General features: G+C 42.5%; 1 protein-coding gene across 1 annotated transcript in view; it reads right to left on the bottom strand.

Moving 5' to 3' along the window:
• The window catches only part of LOC144510387 (dynein axonemal assembly factor 8), a 52,532-nt gene that overhangs the window by 11,937 nt on the left and 18,927 nt on the right, over window positions 1-21,668 (bottom strand). The window contains exons 10-26 of the mRNA XM_078239824.1: window positions 19,977-20,151; window positions 18,589-18,777; window positions 18,062-18,256; window positions 17,249-17,443; window positions 16,943-17,059; window positions 16,394-16,538; window positions 15,820-16,138; window positions 15,430-15,506; window positions 14,745-14,899; window positions 13,454-13,595; window positions 13,164-13,295; window positions 11,162-11,356; window positions 9,911-10,243; window positions 9,589-9,654; window positions 8,938-8,991; window positions 8,494-8,663; window positions 3,682-3,877 (exon numbers count right to left, since the gene is read on the bottom strand). Coding sequence (XP_078095950.1) covers window positions 3,682-3,877; window positions 8,494-8,663; window positions 8,938-8,991; window positions 9,589-9,654; window positions 9,911-10,243; window positions 11,162-11,356; window positions 13,164-13,295; window positions 13,454-13,595; window positions 14,745-14,899; window positions 15,430-15,506; window positions 15,820-16,138; window positions 16,394-16,538; window positions 16,943-17,059; window positions 17,249-17,443; window positions 18,062-18,256; window positions 18,589-18,777; window positions 19,977-20,151 — 2,855 coding nt within the window. The remainder of the gene's footprint in view (window positions 1-3,681; window positions 3,878-8,493; window positions 8,664-8,937; window positions 8,992-9,588; window positions 9,655-9,910; window positions 10,244-11,161; window positions 11,357-13,163; window positions 13,296-13,453; window positions 13,596-14,744; window positions 14,900-15,429; window positions 15,507-15,819; window positions 16,139-16,393; window positions 16,539-16,942; window positions 17,060-17,248; window positions 17,444-18,061; window positions 18,257-18,588; window positions 18,778-19,976; window positions 20,152-21,668) is intronic.

Genomic DNA, 21,668 nt, shown 5'->3' with positions numbered 1-21,668 from the left:
TGTTGGTGGAAGGATAAAGGACCAGGGGCAACCCTTTAAGGTGTTTAGCAAATGAAGCAACAGTGACATGAGGAAAAACTTCTTTTATGCACCAAGTGATTAGGATTTGGAATGTACTGACTGAGATTATGGTGGAGACAGATTCAATTGAAGTCTTGGAAAAGGAAGTGGGTAATTATTTCAAAGAAAACTTTGTAGGGTCAAGGACAGAAGTGGCAGGGCTGGGACTAGGTGAGTTGCTCTCATTGACAGGGAACAAGTAGACAAAGGGCCAAATGGCCTTCATCTGTGATTCTGTAAACATATTATGATTTGTGTGGTACGTGTAAAAGCGTAGCCCTTTAAGTGGGGCATTTTCCGAGGGCCACATGACTGACAAGGATCCTATGGATTGCCCCATATGGAAGTGAGCCAATTGGCAGGAGGGCGCAGACCACTGGTCAAGGAAGGACACGTAGTTGGAGCTCGGAAGTGAAGAAGAGTAGTCGCATTATAATCTGGTCTCACCTTGTTGCACATATATATATTTATTCTGTTGGGAATAAAGCTTTTATTGTTAAAACCACATTGAGTCACCCTCGATCTATTACATGGCGATGATGCCATCAACAATCAAAGTCACTGCAAAGCCATCAAAGTCACTGCAAATTCAGCCCAGCATTAATTGAAATGTTAAAGTACAGAATGGTCTGTGGTATAAATAGCTTAATAATAAAAAAAAGATTCCTGGTGGAGACCAAAGTCATCTTCAAAAAAGCTGTGGAGCTGGCCCAACGACTGAATGTGTGGAGCAGAACACATTTGCAAGTTTTGCAAGGCATGCCAAATGAGGTAAACCATTTGTGGCGGGAAATGGCTGTGGTGCAAAACAGCCCAACAGTGTCCGATAGAAGAGGTGCAACAATGGAGAGCTGAAGTACACTTTCGATCTGGGGAGAACACTTCCAAAACGTTTGTTGATGCAAGAACTATGTGTGCTTCAAGCGTAACACGAAAGGTCACTTAAAGGCATAGTGCAGAGCAAAGCAATCTGTATCATCAGTGCAAAACAAAAAGACAGTGGCTGCTAACTTAACTCCCTTAAACAATTTGGATGAGGAGCCTGGCATGGGAATCGAGTCGTTCACCCTAAACCAGATTCAGCTAAGCAAAGTGCGCCCAGTAGAGATAGCTTTACAGGTAAATGGCAAAGCACTAAAAATGGAAGTGGATACAGGGGTGGTGGCCACAGTCATAGGGAAACAGGCATTTTGTTATCTTCAAAAAGGACTCCAACCATTAACACTAAGTGAGTCAGGTGCTGTTTAGTCCATGAATACTGGAGGGACACTGCAGACTTCAGGTACAGCAACAGTAACAGTGATATATCAGAAACAGATGGTGAAGCTGCCAGTCTTGGTAATCAAGAGTCACAAACGTTGTTTAGTGGGGTGTGATTGGTTAAAACAGATACGGCTGCGGTGGCTGGAAATTTTAAACCTGATGGATGGAGGTTTTCAGGAGCTACTGAATAAATACTCCAAGGACTTCAGAGATGAATTATAATGTATACAGGAAGCTAAAACTAAAATCTATCTGGATCAAGAAGCGACACCTAATTTTTTTCAAGTCCACTTGTGCACCCTTCATCAGAAGGTGGAAATTGAGCTTATGTGGCTGGAAGATTTGGGCATTATAAAGCCCGTACAATTCTCCAAATGGGCTGTACCCATAGCTCCCATTTTAAAACCAGATTGGGCAGTAAACATTTGCGGGGATTACATGTTAACTGTCAACCGAGGAGCACAGATAGACAGGTACTCCATACCCAGAATTGAAGACCTCTAGGCTAAACTAGCAGGAGGTTTAAAGTATACAAAATTGGACCTCAGCCATTCAGATCAGCAGCTGGAGCCAGATGTGGACTTGCAAAGGTTGGTGACAATCAACATGCACAAGGAGTTGTATATGTATACCAGGTTGCCTTTTGGCCTTTCATCGCCTGTGCCATTTTCCAGCGTACGATGGAGAGCCTTTTGCAAGGCTACCCCAATGTAGTGGTTTATCTGGATGATGTATTAATCACTGGTACTCCACTTGAAGAACACAGATCTAATTTAGAACAAGTGTTGAGACAGTTTAGAGTTAGGCTGGAGCGGAAGAAATGTACATTTCAATCAGAAAAAGTTATCTACTTAGGATTCAGGATCGATTCAAAGGACCTACACCCTATGGAAGAAAATGTAAAAGCCATCAAGGAGGTCCCTCAGTCAAAAGATGTATCTGAGCTGAAATCATTTCTGGGGTTAGTCAACTACTATGGCAGATTTTTGAAAAATGTTTCTACTATTTTGGCCCCACTTCATCATCTGCGAAAAAAACACCAAAGGTGGAAATGGGGAGAAGAACAGAAGGAATCTTTCGCAAAATTAAACAGGCTCTGCAATTATCTGCTTTGTGAGTGAATTTTGACCCAAACAAAGCCTTAATAGCATCGTGTGATGCTTCACTGTATGGAGTGGGAGCTGTTTTGTCTCGGATGCCCGATGGTGCAGAAAAGCCCATTGCCTTCACTTCAAGAACATTGTCCAATGTGGAGAGGAAATACTCGCAAATAGACAAGGAAAGCTTGGCTGTCAAATTGTCTTGGGGATGAAAGAGTATAAAGGGTTTTTTTGCACTTGTAATAAGGCCTTATGGTGAATTTTAAGTTACAAGTGAACCGAGTAAATTTGAAATTTATATTTGGGGTTAAGCATTGAAATTGATGTGTAGCTATTACATTTCAAAAGGTTCAAAGATGACAAGGGACATCTGCACATTACAGGAGTTTGTGGGTAAACAGAGGCAGATATTTTAACTTTTATTGATCCAAAATAGAGGCAACATAGGAACATGAATGGTTTTAATATTTAGGGAACCAAAGTTTAAAGATTTGAGAAGACAATGGAGAGCAAAGATGGAAGAAAAACATATTTATGAGAAACAGGTTTTCAGTTGGATTGAGTTGCTATAGGGGATACCTCAATGACGGCCAGCTTATTTGTTTAACTGAAGATAGCAACTCAGTCTTAGGCCAGAAGGATATTTGTCCTGTGAAGCGGTTTGTTTGAATCTGCCTTTGGAAAATCATATCAGTATGTTTTGGTTTTGGGAAGTTGTAGTTTGCACTTTGGTTTGCAGTGAAAGGCAATTTTTTGATTTGGATTTTTCAGTTTAGATTCTATAAAGGCTGTTGCCAAAAACATAGTTACATTGTGTCCTTTGGTAAAACATTTTTGGAGGTTATTTTGTAATTTCTTTTCTAACTGTGTATCTTTTATCTTATGTGTTTAATTTTCATCTTTCCTTTTAATAAACATTTTAATTCTTAAAATGTTAGAAGTTATCACTGGAGTTCTGTGCTTTTGAGTTCAGTAGCTATCCCGCCTCATTTCTATAATACAAAAAAAAGGATTACGATCAACTGAGACAGATTTCAATCTGAGATCTGGCTTGCTAACTCAGCTGTGGTCGTAACAGACTCCATAAGAGCTGAATACTGGAACAGTCCGATGTCACAAATTCATAAATTACAGCAACAAAACAGGATCCACAGCTTATTCATTATACACATTTGGTAAAACGGATAGATTGCATTAAATTGACTAAAGTGCCTAATGCCTTAAATTGACTAAAGTGCTAATGCCTTAAATGACTTACCATATAAGCCATTATGGACTATGTCTGTTCCACAGTGACCTCTCCATAGGAACTGGTTTAGGCCTCTGGCCTCCCCTGGATCTTCAGGGCCGAGCAAGTCAAGCAGCTTTTTCACTGCATTATCTCGTTGAACACACAAAATGATAGAAGCACCTGACGTCAGGGAATCAATACTGCATTTCACCAGTTGTGGATCCTGCAAAAATGTTCAGCAATTGCAGATCAAAAATACACCAACCAGTGTCAATATTGAGAACAGAACACCAATGGAAAAGTGTACCATAAAACAAGTGTCCACAAAAAGGAGATCAAATTCAACTCGGCCATTTACTGCCCCATCAGTCTACTCGCGATCATCAGCAAAGTGATTGGGGGTAGGCGGCAGTGCTATTTTGCACAGCAATAATCTCCTCACTGACACTCCATTTGGGTTCTGTCAGGGGCACTCCGTCCTTGCACTCGTTACAGACTTGGTCCAAATATGGTCAAAGAGTGGAACTCAAGATGTGAGGTAAGCCCTTGATATCAAGGCAGCATTTGACTGAGTATAGCATCAATGGGAATGAAGGGTAGATTCTCCACTGGTTGGAGTCATAACTAACACAAAGGAAGATCAGTGTGGTTGTTAGAGGTAAATCATATCAGTCTCAGGAATTTCTAGGCCCAAACATTTTCAGTTACTTTATCAATTACCTTCTCTCCATCATAAGGTCAAAAAGTGGGGATTTTTGCTGAAGATTGCACAAGGTTCAGCACCATTTGTGACTCCTCAGATACTGAAAAGTTGTATTCATATGTAGCAAGACCTGGGTAACATTCCGACTTAGGTTGATAAGTGGCAACTAACATTGGTGTCATGCAAGTGTCAGGCACCAACCAGCTCCAATAAGGGAGAATCTAACAATTCTTGACATTCAATGCTTTACCATAACTGAATTTGCCACCATCAACATTCTGGGGCTGACCATTGACCATAAACTGAACTGAGTCAGCCACTTAAATACAGTGGCTATAAGAACAGGTCAGAGGCTCGGGGTTCTGCGGCAAGTAACTTATTTCCTGACTCCCCAAAGCCAATCCATCATCTACAAGGCACAAGTCAAGGGTTTGATGGAATACTCTCCACTTGTCAGGATGAATGCAACTTCAACAACATCCACGAAGCTCAACACCATCTAGAAAAATGCAGCCTGTTTGATTGGGACCCCATCCACCCATCTTGAACATTCATTCCCTTCACCACCAATGCACAGTGGCAGCAGTGTTTACCACCTATAAAATGAACTGCAGCAACTCATCTCCTTCGACAGCACCTTCCAAACCAATAACCTCTTACCACCCAGAAGGACAAAGGCAGCAGATGCATGAGAATATCACAACTTGCAAGTTTCCTTCCAAATGACACACTATCATGACTTGGAACTATATTGCCGTTTCTTCAATGTTGCTGGGTTAAAATCCTGAAACTCCCTTCCTAACAACTCTGTGGGTGTATCTACACTAAATGGACTGCAGTGGTTCAAGAAGGTAGCTCACCATCTTCTCATGAGTAGTTAGGGATGGGCAATAAGTGCTGGCTTTACCAGCAGTGTCAATATCCGTGAAAGAATAGATTTTTAAAAATTCTGCTTGGGTCTTAGATAGTGCTGGCAGGAAATGGTTAATCCCACACAAAATGTGTAATATATTAGATAACTTCTTGGCCACATTATTTACCCTGTAGTCTTCTGAAAACTGTCAACTTGGCTCAGTCAGTAGTACTGTTACTTCTGAGGTAGAAGATTCTGGGTCAATTTCCACATTTGAGAGCTGCCGAGGGACAGCCTCACTGTCAAAGGTGCCACTTGTCAAATGGGACATGACCTGAAGTCCCATGTGCCCTGATGAATGTAAAAGATCCCATGGCACGATTTGAAGTGCAGTGTTTTGGCCAATATTCATGTTTCAACAGAAGAAAACAGGAACTGCAGGAGAAATTATTTTTGTATTGAAGATTTTTGTAAAATGATTTACTAGGATGCTACCGGGACCTGATGGATTGACTTATAAAGAGAGGCTGGATAGACTGGGACTTTTTTCTCTGGAGCGTAGGTGGCTGAGGGGTGACCTTATAGAGATCTATAAAATAATGAGGGGCATAGATAAGGTAGATAGTCAATATCTTTTCCCAAAGGTAGGGGAGTCTAAAACTAGAGGGCATAGGTTTAAGGTGAGAGGGGAGAGATACAAAAGTGTCCAAAGGGGCAATTTTTTCACACAGAGGGTGGTGAGTGTCTGGAACAAGCTGCCAGGGGTAGTAGTAGAGGCAGGTACAATTTTGTCTTTTAAAAAGCAGTTACATGAGTAAGATGGGTAGAGAGGGATATGGGCCAAATGCGGGCAATTGGGATTAGCTTAGGGGTTTTAAAAAAAAGGACGGCATGGACAAGTTGGGCCGAAGGGCCTGTTTCCATGCTGTAAACCTCTATGACTCTAAAAAGGTAATAAATATGAGAAACAAATTAATGGCATTTCCTTTTTTTATTTGTAAATGGTTAGCAGGAGGAAATATTGTGAGCAAGCTTAATGGAGTAGGCAGCTAAGTGACTGAGCATTTGGGAAAGTCTTTTACCGAAAATGGCAAGATCTTTAATCGAGTTAAGGAACAGGAAGATCCAGTGGAGTCAATACAAGAATCCTTAAAAGAGGGAGTATATAAATAAGGAAAATGGAATTCTCCATTTTATCTGTGAAGCACTGAATATAGAGACAAGGAGGTTCTTCAAGTCACACACTGCTTTTTTTTAATTGAGGTTTTCATTCACGCAGACAGCACTGGCTGGGCCAGCATTTATTGCCTATTCCTAAACACCCTTGAACTGAGTGGTTATTCAGAAGGCATTTGCTATGGATCTGGAGTCACATTTAGGTCAGACTAGGTAATGGCAGATTCCTTCCCTAAAGGACCTTAGTGAACCAGATGGGTTTTACAACAATTGATAATGGTTTCATGGTCATCACTGATTCTCTATTTATTTTCCTTCTGGAGTTCAAATTTCAAGATCTGCCATGGTGGGATTTGAACCTGATGCATTACCTGCGTCTTTGGATTACTAGTCCAGTGACAATACCACTGCACCACCACCTCCCCAACAAATTTATCAAATGTATGCATGGCAACGTCTTGGGGCCGATTCTCCCAGCCCGCTGCATTGCTGTAGCGCAGGAGACATCAGCAGAGGCCATTTAGTGGGCTCCCTACTGGGCGCCACAACCTCCACGCATCTCCCAGATGAAGATTTTTGGCCGGAAATCGGTGTTGAGCTGATTTAAATATTGAAATCCTCATTTGAATATCATTAGCAGGCCCGGGACTGAAGTCTTCAGGTCTGCTAGCATCTTCCCCCCTGCCAGGAGTGGTTCACTCCAGCGAGGTTTACAACAGCTCCCAACGAACAGGGAACTGCCGCCAACCCCGCTGATGGGAACAGAGGCCCAGGGGGTTGGCGGTAAGGAGGGGAGGATGCTCCTTTGGGCATTGCCAGCGTGGCACTGCCCAAGGGAGTGAAAGTGGCTATGCCTAAGGGGGCGGGGTCAGAAGGGGCAATCGGTGGTCTAGGGGAGCCCCATTGTCACTCTGGATAGGTGCATAGGGATCGGTGGCAGAGGGAGGGAAGGGAGTGATCATGACTACCTGGAGGGTGGGGAGGGGGGAGGTTTGGGTCAGGATTGCTGGGAGGTGGGGGGGGGGGATCAGGCTGGCCAGCAGTTAGGAGGCCGGCATTTTAGGGCTACTCCGCATGTGCCGATCTCCGCGCTGACAGATTGGCATATGCGCAATCGCCTGCTCAGCGCTATGCTGCCAGCCTCTCCAGCGGGAATAGGCCATGCCCCCTGATTTTCAATATGAATCTAACAAGGGCTCTCTGCAGTAATCAGAGTGTGGGGGATTCATTTTGAAAATCCCGCTAAAAAAAAAATTGGTGGGACTTACTCCAGTTTTCACACAAATTCGGCACTTTGAGAATTTTTTGGGGAGAATTGCCCCCCTTTATCTTTGGTAAATGGGGAACTTTTTAAAAAATGTTTATTCTTTCATGGGATGTGAGGCCAGCATTTATTTCCAATCCCTTATTGCTCTTGACAAGGTGGCGGTGAGCTGCCTTCTTAAATTGCTGCTGTCCATGTGGTGTACATATACCCATAGTGCTGTTTGGAAGGGAATTCTCAGATTGTGGCCAAGTGACAGTGAAGGAACGGTGATATATTGCCAAGCCAAGATAGTGTGTGACTTTCGAAGGAAACTTGTAGATGGTGTTGTTCCCATGCATCTGCTGCCTTTGTTCTGCTACATGATAGAGATCATGGGTTAGAAACATGTTGACAGTGGGGGGGGATTCAGTAATGGCAATTCCATTGAGCGTCAAGGGCAGAAGATTAGATTCTCTCTTGTTGGAGATCATCATTACCTGGCAGTTACATGGCACTTATTAGACCAAGCCTCAATGCTGTCCAGGTTTGCTTCAGTATCTGAGTCACTGAACCTGGACAAGGCTCAGGTTCTAAACCAACCTGGCTGTCTGACTAGCTGTGCTATTTGAAGAGAGAATGTAATGACTGAACGCATGACTATTGTGCACATATCAACTGGAAGAGCTGAAATCACTGCTGCTAGAGAGATATCTTCAACAGGTTAAGCAATCTAACTGCAGACTTTCACTTGCTATTAGCCAAAACAAAGTGATCTCCACCGGGAAACACTGGGGAGTCCTCGTGGTTTATGTCATTTAGGTCACTTTAATATTTAAAAAAAAATCTTTCAACTGTACTGACCTGTTGAATGCTATGTGGAGTCAGAAGTGAGGCCTCTTCTGCATTCAGACTGATGAGTTTCATTCCAACAACACAAAAGTGCTCCCGGTCTAACTTGCGGAGTATCTTGAGGTGATGCTGTGGCCAAGCAGAAGGTTTGATAACCAGTACCGTCAACAAAGGCTGGGCACCTGCAACCAACAGCAACACAATCATAGACATTTCATGAACTACAACAATGATAAGCTATTAAACACAGATGGCTTAGGGATGTATAACCTGCGGGCAGAATGTGTGTAGGGCATCTCTGGACGATCAACCAAGGCTCAAGAGCAACACTTATCTGTTGCTTGTAATGTAATCTTCATTCTTTTTTGGTGAGGTAAAGGATATGTGTACATGGATTGTTTGGAGAGCATAACGTGACCTCCCTAGCGGTCATAGATATGGACAATCAGGACTTACCAAGCAGCATGTAGCTGAAGATGGATTCCGTGTTGACAGTTTGTGTTTCTTTATCTGAAAAAAGATGAAGAATGATAAGAAACAAACAGACTGTGCTCAGGGTTTGAATCTTATACCATGGGCAGCATGGCAGCACAGAGGTTAGCACTGCTGCCTCACAACGCCAGGGACCTGGGTTCGATTCCCGGCTTGGGTCACTGTCTGTATGGAGTCTGCACGTTCTCACTGTGTCTGCGTGGGTTTCCTCCACGTGCTCCGGTTTCCTCACACAGTCCAAAGATGTGCAGGTTAGGTGAATTGGCCATGCTAAATTTTCCCTCAGTGTACCCGAACAGGAACCGGAGTGTGGCTCCTAGGGGATTTTCACAGTAACTTCATTGCAGTGTTAATGTAAGCCTACTTGTGACACTAATAAATAAACTTAAAAGATACAAATAACATGAACAATGGGATTCAGCAGACTGTTATCAGGTACAGAAACACAGTTACACCATTTGTACAGCTGTTATCTCAGTTAACAGTCTTCATGACACAGTAACATAGGGCGATCAGAGCTACAGTCAGAGATCAGCGTTTGTTGTATTTTCTAAGGATTATTATTTTAACATTACCAAAACTCCTGCTTCATGCCCAGGTGATTATTATACCTACCCAGCTTGGTGTTCCCAGACCTGAGACAGGGAGATAAGTACTTCAGTAAAGGCCGGGCCTCTGGATCTGTGGATGATACAATATGCTTATAATTATAGGAGCAATTCAACAATCAGACAAACACCCAAGCTGTTGGAAGTGGATGGAATAAAACTGTAGAAGTTAAATGGTCAGTCCACAAAATCTGGAGAATACAAATGAGAAATGGATATAAAGGTTAATTTCAATCTGGCTCTTATATATAGACATTCCCTTCTCAAGAAGAGTGAGAAACATGTTCCTATCCTTTTAAGAATGATTTGAGATGAAACCTGCATCATACCTGACATTAGCTCCCTGTCAGTGAAGAACAAAGCCGCCTGTCTGAAGGCCAGCTCTGGGGTTGGTGACATCATTTTCTCCAGGTTGCTGTGGTTTTCCTTGAACAAACTGGCCCTGGGTTTGGATGCACTGAGTATTGCAGCCAATATTTTGAAAGCATTCACACGTCGCAGCACACACATCAGAGCAGGGCTGGATACCAGGCAATCAATGCTTGCCTGCCAAGGTCTGTCACCCACTTCAAATGGGGTCAATTCTTTGGCCTGGCTTCGGCTTAAATGTGGCAGCCATTTCAACCCCAGAAGTTCAAAACCTCCATCTATCAGATCTTCACCTGAGGAGAGAACTAGAGGTTAGAGACATCCCCCATGTTTGTCTGCATAACACACATTTATAGCTCATACAAATCAAACTGCACTACCATTAAAACCTGACCAACTGATTCAAAACAGATGACACAGCCCCAAAATGCCCACAATTTCAGAACAACCATGGCATGTGAAAACCCGAATCACATGCTTATTCCAAGCAGTTGTTTAACTTCAAGCTTAATCTGACCATAAATTCCTCTATCTTAAATTCAGGAGGACCAAGCCATTGTCTTCAGCTGTAACCACCACCACCCGTACCAATATTTTCAGCTACTGTCCTGTTTGATGCTGAGCTGAGCTTCACACAATTTCTATTACAAAGGCTACTTACTTCAGTGATACAACATGTCACATCTCTTTGACCCCAAAGCCTTGGACATCCTTTGTCACCTCCAAACTTGTCAACTCTAACATTGTCCTTGATGGCAACTTACCCTCCATAAACTCCGACTTATCCTCATCCTACCCCACTCACATGTTACCATTGTCCTCTCTGACCTGCACTGCGTGCAATAAATTAAAAATTCTCACTTTATCTTTAAATCCCTCAACGAGACTGGCCAAACGACACATTTACAATTCTCTCTAGCTGTGTACTACCTGAATTCTCTGATCCTTTGGCTGACCTTTACTAATCGGTCACACTGTATTCAGACCCCAGCCCCACTCTCTGGAACTCTCTGCTTAGACCTCTCCATCATGTTGCACTCCTTTAAAAACGTCAAAGTCCATCTCTCTGTGCAAGTCTTCAGTCACCTCTCCTGCTCATTCCATTCTTGGCTCAATGTATGTTTTCCTTATGCCTTTCTGTGAAGCACGCTGCATTATTCTTTACATTAAAGATGCTAAAATAAATGCAAAATCATGGTAAGAGGCCTCACCTAATACGTTACGTGATTTGTTTGATAGGGGTCGTAGAAGGTCCCGCAGATAGTTCCCAGCACTTTTCATGGCTGTGGGTCCAGTTAGTGTGAGAACAACAACTTGCTCCAGTTCAGGATTGGACACAAAGCTATGTTTATATAGCACATCCAGGTTCAAGTTGGCAGAATGGGGCACGGCACTGAGAGATCCTCCTACACACAGGCAGAAATCAATTCCATCACCTCAAACCAAAGCACACAAAATTACTTGCTAATGCTTTTCATTTCTAAGTACATTGGTTACATTTCTGGAATGGACGCAGGCCTCATGAGGAACAATGGATTATCCAACTTCACAGGTGATAGTGCCAGAAAACAGAAAATGGTGGAAATACTCAGCAAGCCTGGCAGTATCCGTGGAGCAAAAAACAGAGTTAACATTTCAGGTCAATGGCCATTCATCAGAAGTGGTAATGTTATTGAACTAGTAATCCAGAAAGCTGAACTAAAAACTCAAATCCCATCTGGGGAAGTTAAATTAAATTAATGAAATAGTTCTGGAATTTTAGAAAACTTGTCTCAGTAATAGAATGATTAGATTGGCATATAAACCATGAATGATTAGATTGGCATATATGGTTAACTAATGTTCTTCAGGAATGGAAATCTGCCATCCTTACTCAATCTGGCCTATATACGACTGCAGGCCCCCAACAATATGGTTGACTTCTAACTGCCCTCTGAAATGGTCACTCAGTTGTATTAAACTGCTGCAAGAATTTGACATACCCTGCAGCTATTTTTACAAGGATTGTAAGCAGGCTTCAACTGAGGAAATTACATTCTCGACAGTAAGGATTCTTTCCTTTGCTTTGTCAAGCCTTTTACCAGTATTCTGCAGTTCTATAGGTACTGAGACAAGTTTTCTAAAATTCCAGAACTATTTCATTAATTTAATTTAACTTCCCCAGATGGGATTTGAGTTTTTAGTTCAGCTTTCTGGATTACTAGTTCAATAACATTACCACTTCTGATATTCTGTGCTAATAAGGCGAATTTCTCATCAATGACCTTAACAATATTAACAATCATCAGCTGTAATGCCTTTGAGGGTGCTGCTTCAAGAGTCTGTTCACTGATTAAGTTGCCATGTTGAGGATTCGGCCCCACCTCAGTTGCTTCTGACTGCTCCCTTTTGTCGACAATTTTCTTAATATTTCTCGGTATTCTGTCACCAATGTTGAGCTCGAAATCTTTCAGGGACATAATATGGAATTCCCCCTCCTGAAATAGGTAAGTATGGACTGCATGAGCGCAGTAAATGAAAGGATTAAAGGATGAGCACCACCAGAGCTCAGGGAACACAGCTATTCCCATGTTCACATCATGTGGATTTAAAGATAACTACCAAAGGAGCTTGCTTGATTGGCATCTCATCCAGAACATTAAACATTCATTCCTTCCATTACTGCTTCACAGTGGCAGCCATGTTGTACCATATACTAGATGCATGGCAGCAACTTGCCAAGTGTCTTTTAACAATATCTACCAAACTTGTGACCTCTACCACCTATAAGATCAAGGGCAGCAGATGCATGGGAACACCACAGAAGTATACTCTAAGATGACTGGCCCAGAAATTCCCATGCAGGCTACACACAAAAGAGTTATCACGCATGTGCAGCCACACAAAAATTTTAAAGGCCTGTGCACTTAAATGAATAGAGGAAATGTTGAATATCAGCACCTTCAAATTCCACTCCAAGTTGTACACCATCCTGACTTGGAATTACACTGCTGTTGATTCACTAGAGCTGGGTTAAAACCCTATAAATCCCCCCCCTCTCACAGCACCATAGATGTACCTGCACTACGTGTGCAGCAGTGGTTTGTCCCATGAACAAAGGTAAAGAACTGATCTGAAAAAAGCTCAAACCACTGGACTCTAGGGTTCCTGCCGCTGCCTGGTACTCCATCTCTCAGCGACTTCCCCAATTTGCCATCTATTGAGAAACCTTACCTAAGCCCTGCAGTGTTTGTTCGGTGTAGGGAGCCACATGAAAACACGATTCAATCTCAAATTCGGTATCGGGAGGAAGCCTGTTCCGAACACTTCCGAGTAATCCCTGTTCTGCCAGCTCATTTGCTAAACCTACAGCAGGACAGAAGTATAGCATGAGTACAACATAGTATATGAAGAGCTGAAATACTGGTGGCAGACCAGTGACTGTACAGGAATTGGTAACCCAGGATACTACTGCAAAAATTCAACCAAATAGTTCCATGCTGGAATAATTCGGATTATTGTACCTTTCAGCAAACTGAAAACGTGGTGACTTGCATTTTCTTTCCTTATGAGTAGCAAGAAGCAGGGACTGGACGGCTCAGCTGTGGGATGGCCACCAGCAGAATCATGGGGAATTTGGGCTCCAGTTCCACAAAACACTGGGATCTGCAACAGCAAAGGAGTTTTCCTGTTGAGAGCTCTAAATGAACAATGAGTTGCAAGTTATTCAACTGTCCATTATCAAGTATTCCACAGTTTGCTAATATTCTCACTTAATGCATTAAAGTACATATTCCCCAACATGACTCACATTTTTATCCTTCACTCACCTCTGACTGTCAAGGTCACACCCCAATGTCCCTTTTACAAAGGAGAAGTCCCACCTCATGATCTCTTTTATGTGAAATTGGAACTATTCAAATATGTAATATTTTCCCTTAAAAGATGTAATGGTCTTTGCTTCAACCACTCAAGCATTCCACATCTTCAAAACACACTGCCCATTCTGTCAACATATGTCTCTGTGCAGTCTGTTACCTTCCCCCTCACTATCCACCAAACCTACTTTTCAATATGATGCTTCGGATTCTCAAATACAAATCAAATGTATACCAAGAAAGGAACAAATCCAACACTGACCCTGCCAACACTTCCAACCTGAGAAACATCCATTTACTCTAACTCTTCATTTCCTGTTCTTCAAACAACTTTCATTCATGCAACATTTCCTCAAATCATATTGCTACAATTTTTGTAAATGGGTTTCTGTAAAGCTTCAGAATATCTTCTTAAAGAAAATTTCTACCTGACTCACAGGCCAGAATTCTCCGGTCTTGCACACCCTGCTGCTGCTGCCAGCGAGAATGGAGAATTTAGCACTCAGCCAAATCTCCATTCACAGCAGCGGGACTGGAGAATCCTAGCTTTAGGGCGAGGTTGGAGGATTCCAGCCACAGTATTGTCCTTATCTACCTAAACTTTGTTAAATTTGTCAATTATGACTTGCTTTAACAAATAAATTCTGGCACTCCTTGATCAAGTCATAATCAGGAACAGAAAGAGACCATTCAGTCTCTCAAGCCTGCTAACATTAGACTGTAGATGATTTGTACCTCAATGCTACCATCATGCTCTCTCGCTCTTGAATAATTTGTATCATATCTTCTTACTGTGACCCCTGACCTTCTCCCAGTGTGCTGTATCCTCTTGACTTTCTCCAACTGTGCCAGGACACTTTTACCATGACCTCTGACATTCTCCCACAGTGTCATGACCCTTTTACAATGACCCTGACTTTCTCCTGCTGTGCTGTACCTGCATACTTGTAATCCCAAGGCTCCCCGCTCTCTTTGGAGACAACCGAAGACGTCGCATACCCTGTAGACTGAATCCTCGCTTGGTACAGATGGACATTATATCTCCATAGCAACGAGGTGGCACAGCAGGAGATACCAGCAGAAATACGTCAGCTGGGATACAAGCATAAGTGAGAAATTCAATACTTCTTTCAAATTATAGAGTGATATTTGTTTATAGTGGAGCCTGCAAGCTACATGTTAATGACTGCTGAGGGCAGATAGCAGCAGCCACACTCAGCTTGAAAATATCTATTTCCCAACACCACATTTGTTCTCAGTAGCATCTCCTTCCCCACCAGTAGAGCAGTGCAATTAAGCAGGAGGGCACTGAGTCACTGAAGATCATTACATGCTGCTGCCAGGGTTTGCCTCCATATTTCAGGAATCTCAGTCACTGGAAATGACTGCTCCCCTTGGGTCAGGAACGACTAGCAGAAAATGTTTAACAAAAGTTGAAGGGTTCTTATAGGAATGGGATAGTGTGTCAATCCCTTACAGCAATGGTATGGTATATATACTCTTCATGAGCCAGCTTAGATCTGTAGCCTTCCAACAAGAATCAGTCTAAACCCACAGCCTCCTAACTGGGAACATGGCCGTTAGTTATTTGTACAATATTGTGTCTGTGTAGTGGGATTTACCTCTAATGGTTGCAACAAGTGTAGCTGGAGGCCTGCAAGTTTCTCTGGAGTCTATGTGGGTTCCTGAAGACTGAAATCTGTAGATGAAGGATTGGTACAGTAGAAGTAGAATCAGACTGTGTATCAAAATCCTAGACAAATGCATGTTTTAAAGAAAAATATATTTTTTATTTATTTCTCTTGATTCTTCTGTCAACTTGGCTGAATTAAGTTGAACCCTTACCTCTGAGTCAGAAGTCATGAGTTCAAACTGCACTCCAGGAATTGAGCACCTAATACAACAGGATTGCTAATGTAGTAGTGGCAGAATTGAGGGAGGGCTGCACTGTGGTAGAATCACTGTGGAGTTTCCGATTCCTCATTGTAACTTCCATTTCAGTGTTTACATACCTGGATTTCAAACTGCTTTTCCTTCCAGGATTCTGAATGCCAACTCGTACAATCCCATTTTCGGGAATCCTTCCACCAAACCACACGCAGAGCTCCCAGTGGATACGGCTTTCCTGGTGTGGTGAGTAGAGGATTGGCTCATCACGATGCTTGCAGTAAAGAGCATTGATGGAGTGCTGGTCTGTCACACTGGCCAGCTGAGGATCAGAGGGCCCAACGATGTCAATCCACAGTGCACCAGCATTCACACCTCTCAGTGCTAATGCCAATGCAGGTCTAAGGTCAGCATCATCTGGAGTGTAAGAAGAAGGCAGCTTACCTATGGAAGAGAAAAAACACTGTAACTCTATCTACCAGCAGACAAGTGAAAAATTACGTTTCAAATAATTAATGTAACTATGGGTTTGAATTTATTTTTTGTTTGAGAGATTTGTGAGAGTGCTGTCTCGAGTGAGTGAATCCAGCCCAGGGTTTGTCGGCTAATTCTCTAGGAGGTCTAATTAGTGATTCCACTGCTCAGACTACATTACAATACTCAGCCCACTGGTCATGTTTGGTTTTGCCCTCTGTTTACCTGTGCTCTCAGCCAGGAGTCTGTGTGAAGCGTAAAGTAGACGAAGGCCACAGATATCCATACCGTAGCCAAGGATGAGCTGCAGTGTATGATGAAGGGCCATAGGATTAATCAATAAGTTCTCAAACACTAATGCCATGGTAACCTGAAACAGAGTAATGTTCAAATGAATAAATCAAATAGCACTTTAATTTTAAGTAAGCATCTACTCTAAAACAATCTGTTACCCTTCACACATAAAAGGTTAAGCTTACTGACAAGTGTTTGCCCACAACTTCCTGCTGTGTGTGGTGGCAAGCATGATCCACTATTGGTTTCCTCCAATAGTCATTTGCTGGAGTACTGATATTGTGCACAAGCGCTGTACACCTTAACAGTCATTTCTCACATGATGCTAAGTCAGTTTTTAGCATTAACAACACTCAGAATCTGTGTCTCTTTATTCCTGTGGCCCATCATTAATTATGACCTGACTGGATGTTCAATCAAGTCTATTCCATTCTAACACGGTCACTGATATGTAACAGCAGTGTACGATCCTGCCCTTACCTCTGGTTTCTCCTCACAGCTCTCACCGACCTCAGTCACAGAGGGACAGTAGCTCTCATCTGTTTCCACTGTCTGCCAATAAAACCCCATCTCAATTTCAAATATTTTCTTAACAGTCTGTGTAAAAACCAAAGGACAGCAGAGCTAAGTTCAAATCCTGATTAAAGTTACATACTCAAGGATCCTGTGCTTGTTATATTCTTTCACGTCCTCCTAGTACAACTAAACAACAAATACATTCAGTGTGACCCATGCTCATGTGGCCCACGAGTGTTCAATGTGAACAAAACAGTTATTCAAACCCACCTTGAGATCTGGATTGACAGAGATCATGGAGTTGAGACGAACTGAGGGGAGGTAGATATGTGGAGGGAACATTTGTTCCTGAAGAGAATTGTTCAGCTGCTTATTCCACCATATCACTGCTTTTAGGCATGTTTGGGATAAGAATTTCACAACTAGCTGATAAAATATCGATGTTCCTCGCAGTTCCTCTTTTGTCTGTGAATAATCAAAGAAAGGAGCTGGGGTAACCAGTTCTCCAACTAATAGTGTCTGCCCCCTTAGTCACCCAAACCCCAGGAATAACTGCTACTTCTGTACATTCTGGCCTTCCATTGAGAAAAGGCAGGGCTGGATAGCACAGCTGGTCAAGGTACTAAAGCACTGTTTAAAATCTTGCAGTATCTTCATTCTTTAAAATGATGAGCATCTTTCATGCACAGTACAATCCATACAGCCCCCGGGAGAACAAGAGGTGAAGATGTCCAGCCTGGAATGTCACATCACAGATTTTGTGCAGCTGGTTAATATGTTCTACAACTTTCTATATGTCCTGCTCACGTTATTTTCACTGTAAATGAGTCCTCCTATTCACACAATATGCATGCATTACAGTTCTTTTTCATCCCCAAGTAATTTAAAATAAAAATCCTAAGTGGCATGCTGTGCCCCGGCGAGTTGTGAGGGCTGAGATAGGAGGGAGGGAGTTTAGCTTACGGATGGCACACATGAAGGACATTACAAGGTACTGTTCTTTCTTTATTCAGTATCCTCAAGATAAACCAGCATTGATATTAGGAAGAGTCAGCATGGATAGTATGAGCAGACACTACTGACCTTGTTTTTCCGGTTCTTACTGTAGGTGGGTTTGCTGGGGCTCGGACCCGGACTCATTGGCACCACACAAACATAAAGAGCCAGGCCATCTTCTTGCCAGACCTGTTGAAGACCTACCACCTGAAATGGTGCCCTCACCTCAACCTCAGCATTGTCTCCATGTAATCCATTCACAGGAACCAGCTGAGTGGGCACCTAGTCAACAAGAAAAAGTTTATTTGAGTTGGAAATATTAGTTCATTCAAAGTATTTGGTGGATTTTTTTTTCTCCGTTAGTCATCATCTTGTAGTCAGCTGTCTTCCACACATCAAAGTGTTGGAGAATAACACGCTGAAATTCAGGAAACATGTCTTTAAGAAATGGACCACCATATTAGGAGCAAGTGGTTATGAAATACCAACACACTCCTGTCCAGGTGATGTGAAAGAAACTAAAATTAAGGCCGTCTAGGTGGAGACAACAGTCTGATCAGTCTAGGAATACTGGAGTTCAGTATCTCATCATCCTCTTTTAGCCAGAAACTCACCAGGGAAAGGAACCACGACACCAGTGCATTATACAAGTTGGATGTGGTCATCATACTGTCCAGCAAATGTCCAGCCTGCTGTCCACTTGTTACCAGTTGGCCACAGCTGGAGAGTTGGACAGTTAGTAGAAGCATGTCACTTCTTCCTTTCTGGGGTAAAGTGCTGATGTTGGGTAAATAGGAAGCCTCCTGAAAAGAAAAGGAAAGAGAATGAGCCATTGGCTGCAGGGATTTCTCCAGTTTCAAATGGAATTTGACTGCCCAGTTATCTAAAAGATCAAAGGAGTCTGTGAGACTGCAAACCATGTAACTCACACAGTATCTTGTCCCCTCACTGTCACCTACTAATTTATATCTCTCAGTGTGATAACAGGAGCAGGTTAATATTACTGATAGTAAGGAAATTGCTGGCAGCTCCTGTACGAGATGTTCACAATTCAAACATGGCTACTGACGTTTTCTGTCTCGCTTCCATTTTCCTCTGAAGCATCACCTCCAAGTCACCACAGCACAAATCTCAGTGATGTCACTGTGAAGGTTGCTGGTGGCCCTTTGAATCCTGCTTGCTCAATTGCAATCCCAACTCATCATTCCACTTGCCCACATGAAGTGAACGGTGAAGTGAACAAATTTGACTTCTAGAAAGTTCAATCAGAAGGTTCACTACTTGGGGATTTTCACAGTAACTTCAGTGCAGTGTTAATGTAAGTCTGCTTGTGGCACTAATAAATAAACTAATAAACTAAACTAACCAGGCTCCTGACCTGGCAAAAACATTCTGAGGAATTTTCCGTTCATGCAAATACCAAGACTGCAAGATCTGCCCAATATCTCAGTGTTACACTGTCACCCTCCAGTTTGTATCTCATGAGTATCTCTGTTCCAGTCCCAACTTTAGATATGTTCACTGACAATCACAAAGGGTGAACATTATGAATAGGAGGAGAGGAAATCCTATTCTTGTTTCATTTTCCTCTCTACATCCTGCACTTTAGGTGAAAAAGTGCAAAATAAAGGAATCCTCAGCTAATGCAAGTGCAGTTCTGAGTACATAGATACCTGCTCAATGGCAAGTTGGTAATTAATAATAAGGGGTCAGTCATATAACAACGAGGCAAAGAGAAATTTCTTCACTCAAAGCAGAGGGTTATGAATCTTTGAAAGTCCCATGAGTTGTGAATGATCTAACTGTGTGAAAGAGGAGTGGCATTCCCTCTGTACTGTGCTGCTCACACTAACTGTGTGGAAGAGGAGTGAAGTTCTCTCTATACCACATTGTTCATACGAACTAGTGGAAGAGGAGTAGAATTTCTCCTATGCCACATTGCCCTCACTAACTATGTGGAAGAGGAGTGGAGTTCCCTCTATGACACATTGCTCACACTAACCGTGTGGAAGAGGAGGGGTGTTCCCTCTGCGATATGCTGCTTTCCTGTCACAGACCTCAGGGGCTTCAGGCTGTCCAGCTGCCTGTGCAGCCGCTGTCGGCTCTGCTGCTCCTTCCTCCAGTGCTCTCTCTGCCTTTGGTCATTTGGCTCCAGACTGCGACTACGACATGGATTACTGTTTCAAAATTAAATAGAATGGAAAAGCAGAATTTTTTAAAGAAGCATGAAGCTTGTAAATGTTGATGTTCAGAAGGTCTGGGTGTGCTCTTAGAACAAACAAAGAAAGCTAACATGCATATACAGCAAGCAATTAGGATGGGAAATAGCATGGTGGCCTTTACTAAAAGGCGACTGGAGAGCAAGACGAAGGGAGATTTGCTATAATTGCATAGGACTTTGGTAAGACTACATCTAGACTAATGTGTGCAGCTCTGGTCTCCATGTCTAAAGAATGGATACATTTGCATTGGAAGCATTACTGTGAATGTTCATTAAATTGGTTGCTAGGATGAGAGGCTGAGTAAATTGAGCCTATGCTCCCTGGCGTCGAGAAGAATGAGAAGTGATCTCATTGTAACGTACAAGGTTGTGAAAGGACTTGTTGGATACCAAGAGATTGTTTCCCTTGGCTGGGGAAATAGAACATGGGGCACAGTCTCAGGATAAGGGGCTGATCATTTAGGGCTGAGATGAGAAGAAATTTCTTCACCCAAAAGGTTGTGAATATTTGGAATTCTCTACCCCAGAGGGTTGTGGAAGTTACAAAACTGAATATATTTAAGGCTGAGATAGACAGAATTTTGGTGTTTCAGTAAATCAAAGGATATGGGGAGTGGGCGGGAAAGTAGAGTTGAGGCTAAAGATTAGCCATGATTGCGATGAATGGTGGAGCAGGCTCGTGAGACCAAATGGTCTACTTCTCCTCCTATTTCTTATGTTATGTTCTAAATCAAAAGACTTTCCAAAAGGGAACAAAATAAGTACATCCAATGTACTCACTAACAATAGTTAAACCTCTGTTACAAGGGGTAAGGAGTTCCTATCACAAATTCATCTTGCTGAAGGTTGACATCCACTGACTGAAATGTTAGATTACTTGTCATAAACATAGGTTTTTTATTCTTTGAAAAAGTTCTTCCTCCATAAATTATCATGGATACATATTGCTCGTTTAAAAAGGTCACATCCTGAGTGGTGGTGAAGTCTCTCTCCATCCTTGTGTCACGACTTAATCTCTTGGGGAGAAGATATACTGAGATAAAAAGAGCATCAAAATTGAATTATTCTCCACCTGTGACTCCCTCGGGCTCTGTTGTGATGGTCAGCCGACCATCAGTTACTGTTTAGGCTAGTGCGTTGACTGAATACTAGAGGGCTCCTATAGTCCACTGACCTGAACACCAATAAGTCACTGAGGAGGTAACAGATTTGACACATTAAATACAACCATAATGGCTTGCAATTATACTGCATTCATTGCACAAAATAGATTCAAATGCACTTCACAGATAACAAAGGGAGTTAGGAAGGGTGACAAGACATTTGGCCAAAGAGGTGGTTTTCAGGGAAGCTCTCAAAGAAGGAGAGTAAGGTTGAGATGCAGAGAAGTTTAGGAAGAGAATTCCAGAATGTGGACCCTAAATGGGTGAAAGAACTAAGGAGAATAGAATCTGAGAAATTGAGAGCTTCATA

The sequence above is a fragment of the Mustelus asterias genome, chromosome 23 (assembly GCF_964213995.1).
Source record: "Mustelus asterias chromosome 23, sMusAst1.hap1.1, whole genome shotgun sequence".
NCBI lineage: Eukaryota > Metazoa > Chordata > Chondrichthyes > Carcharhiniformes > Triakidae > Mustelus > Mustelus asterias.
The sequence above is the reverse complement of the archived record's forward strand: the minus strand, read 5'-3'. Positions and strand labels throughout refer to the sequence as shown.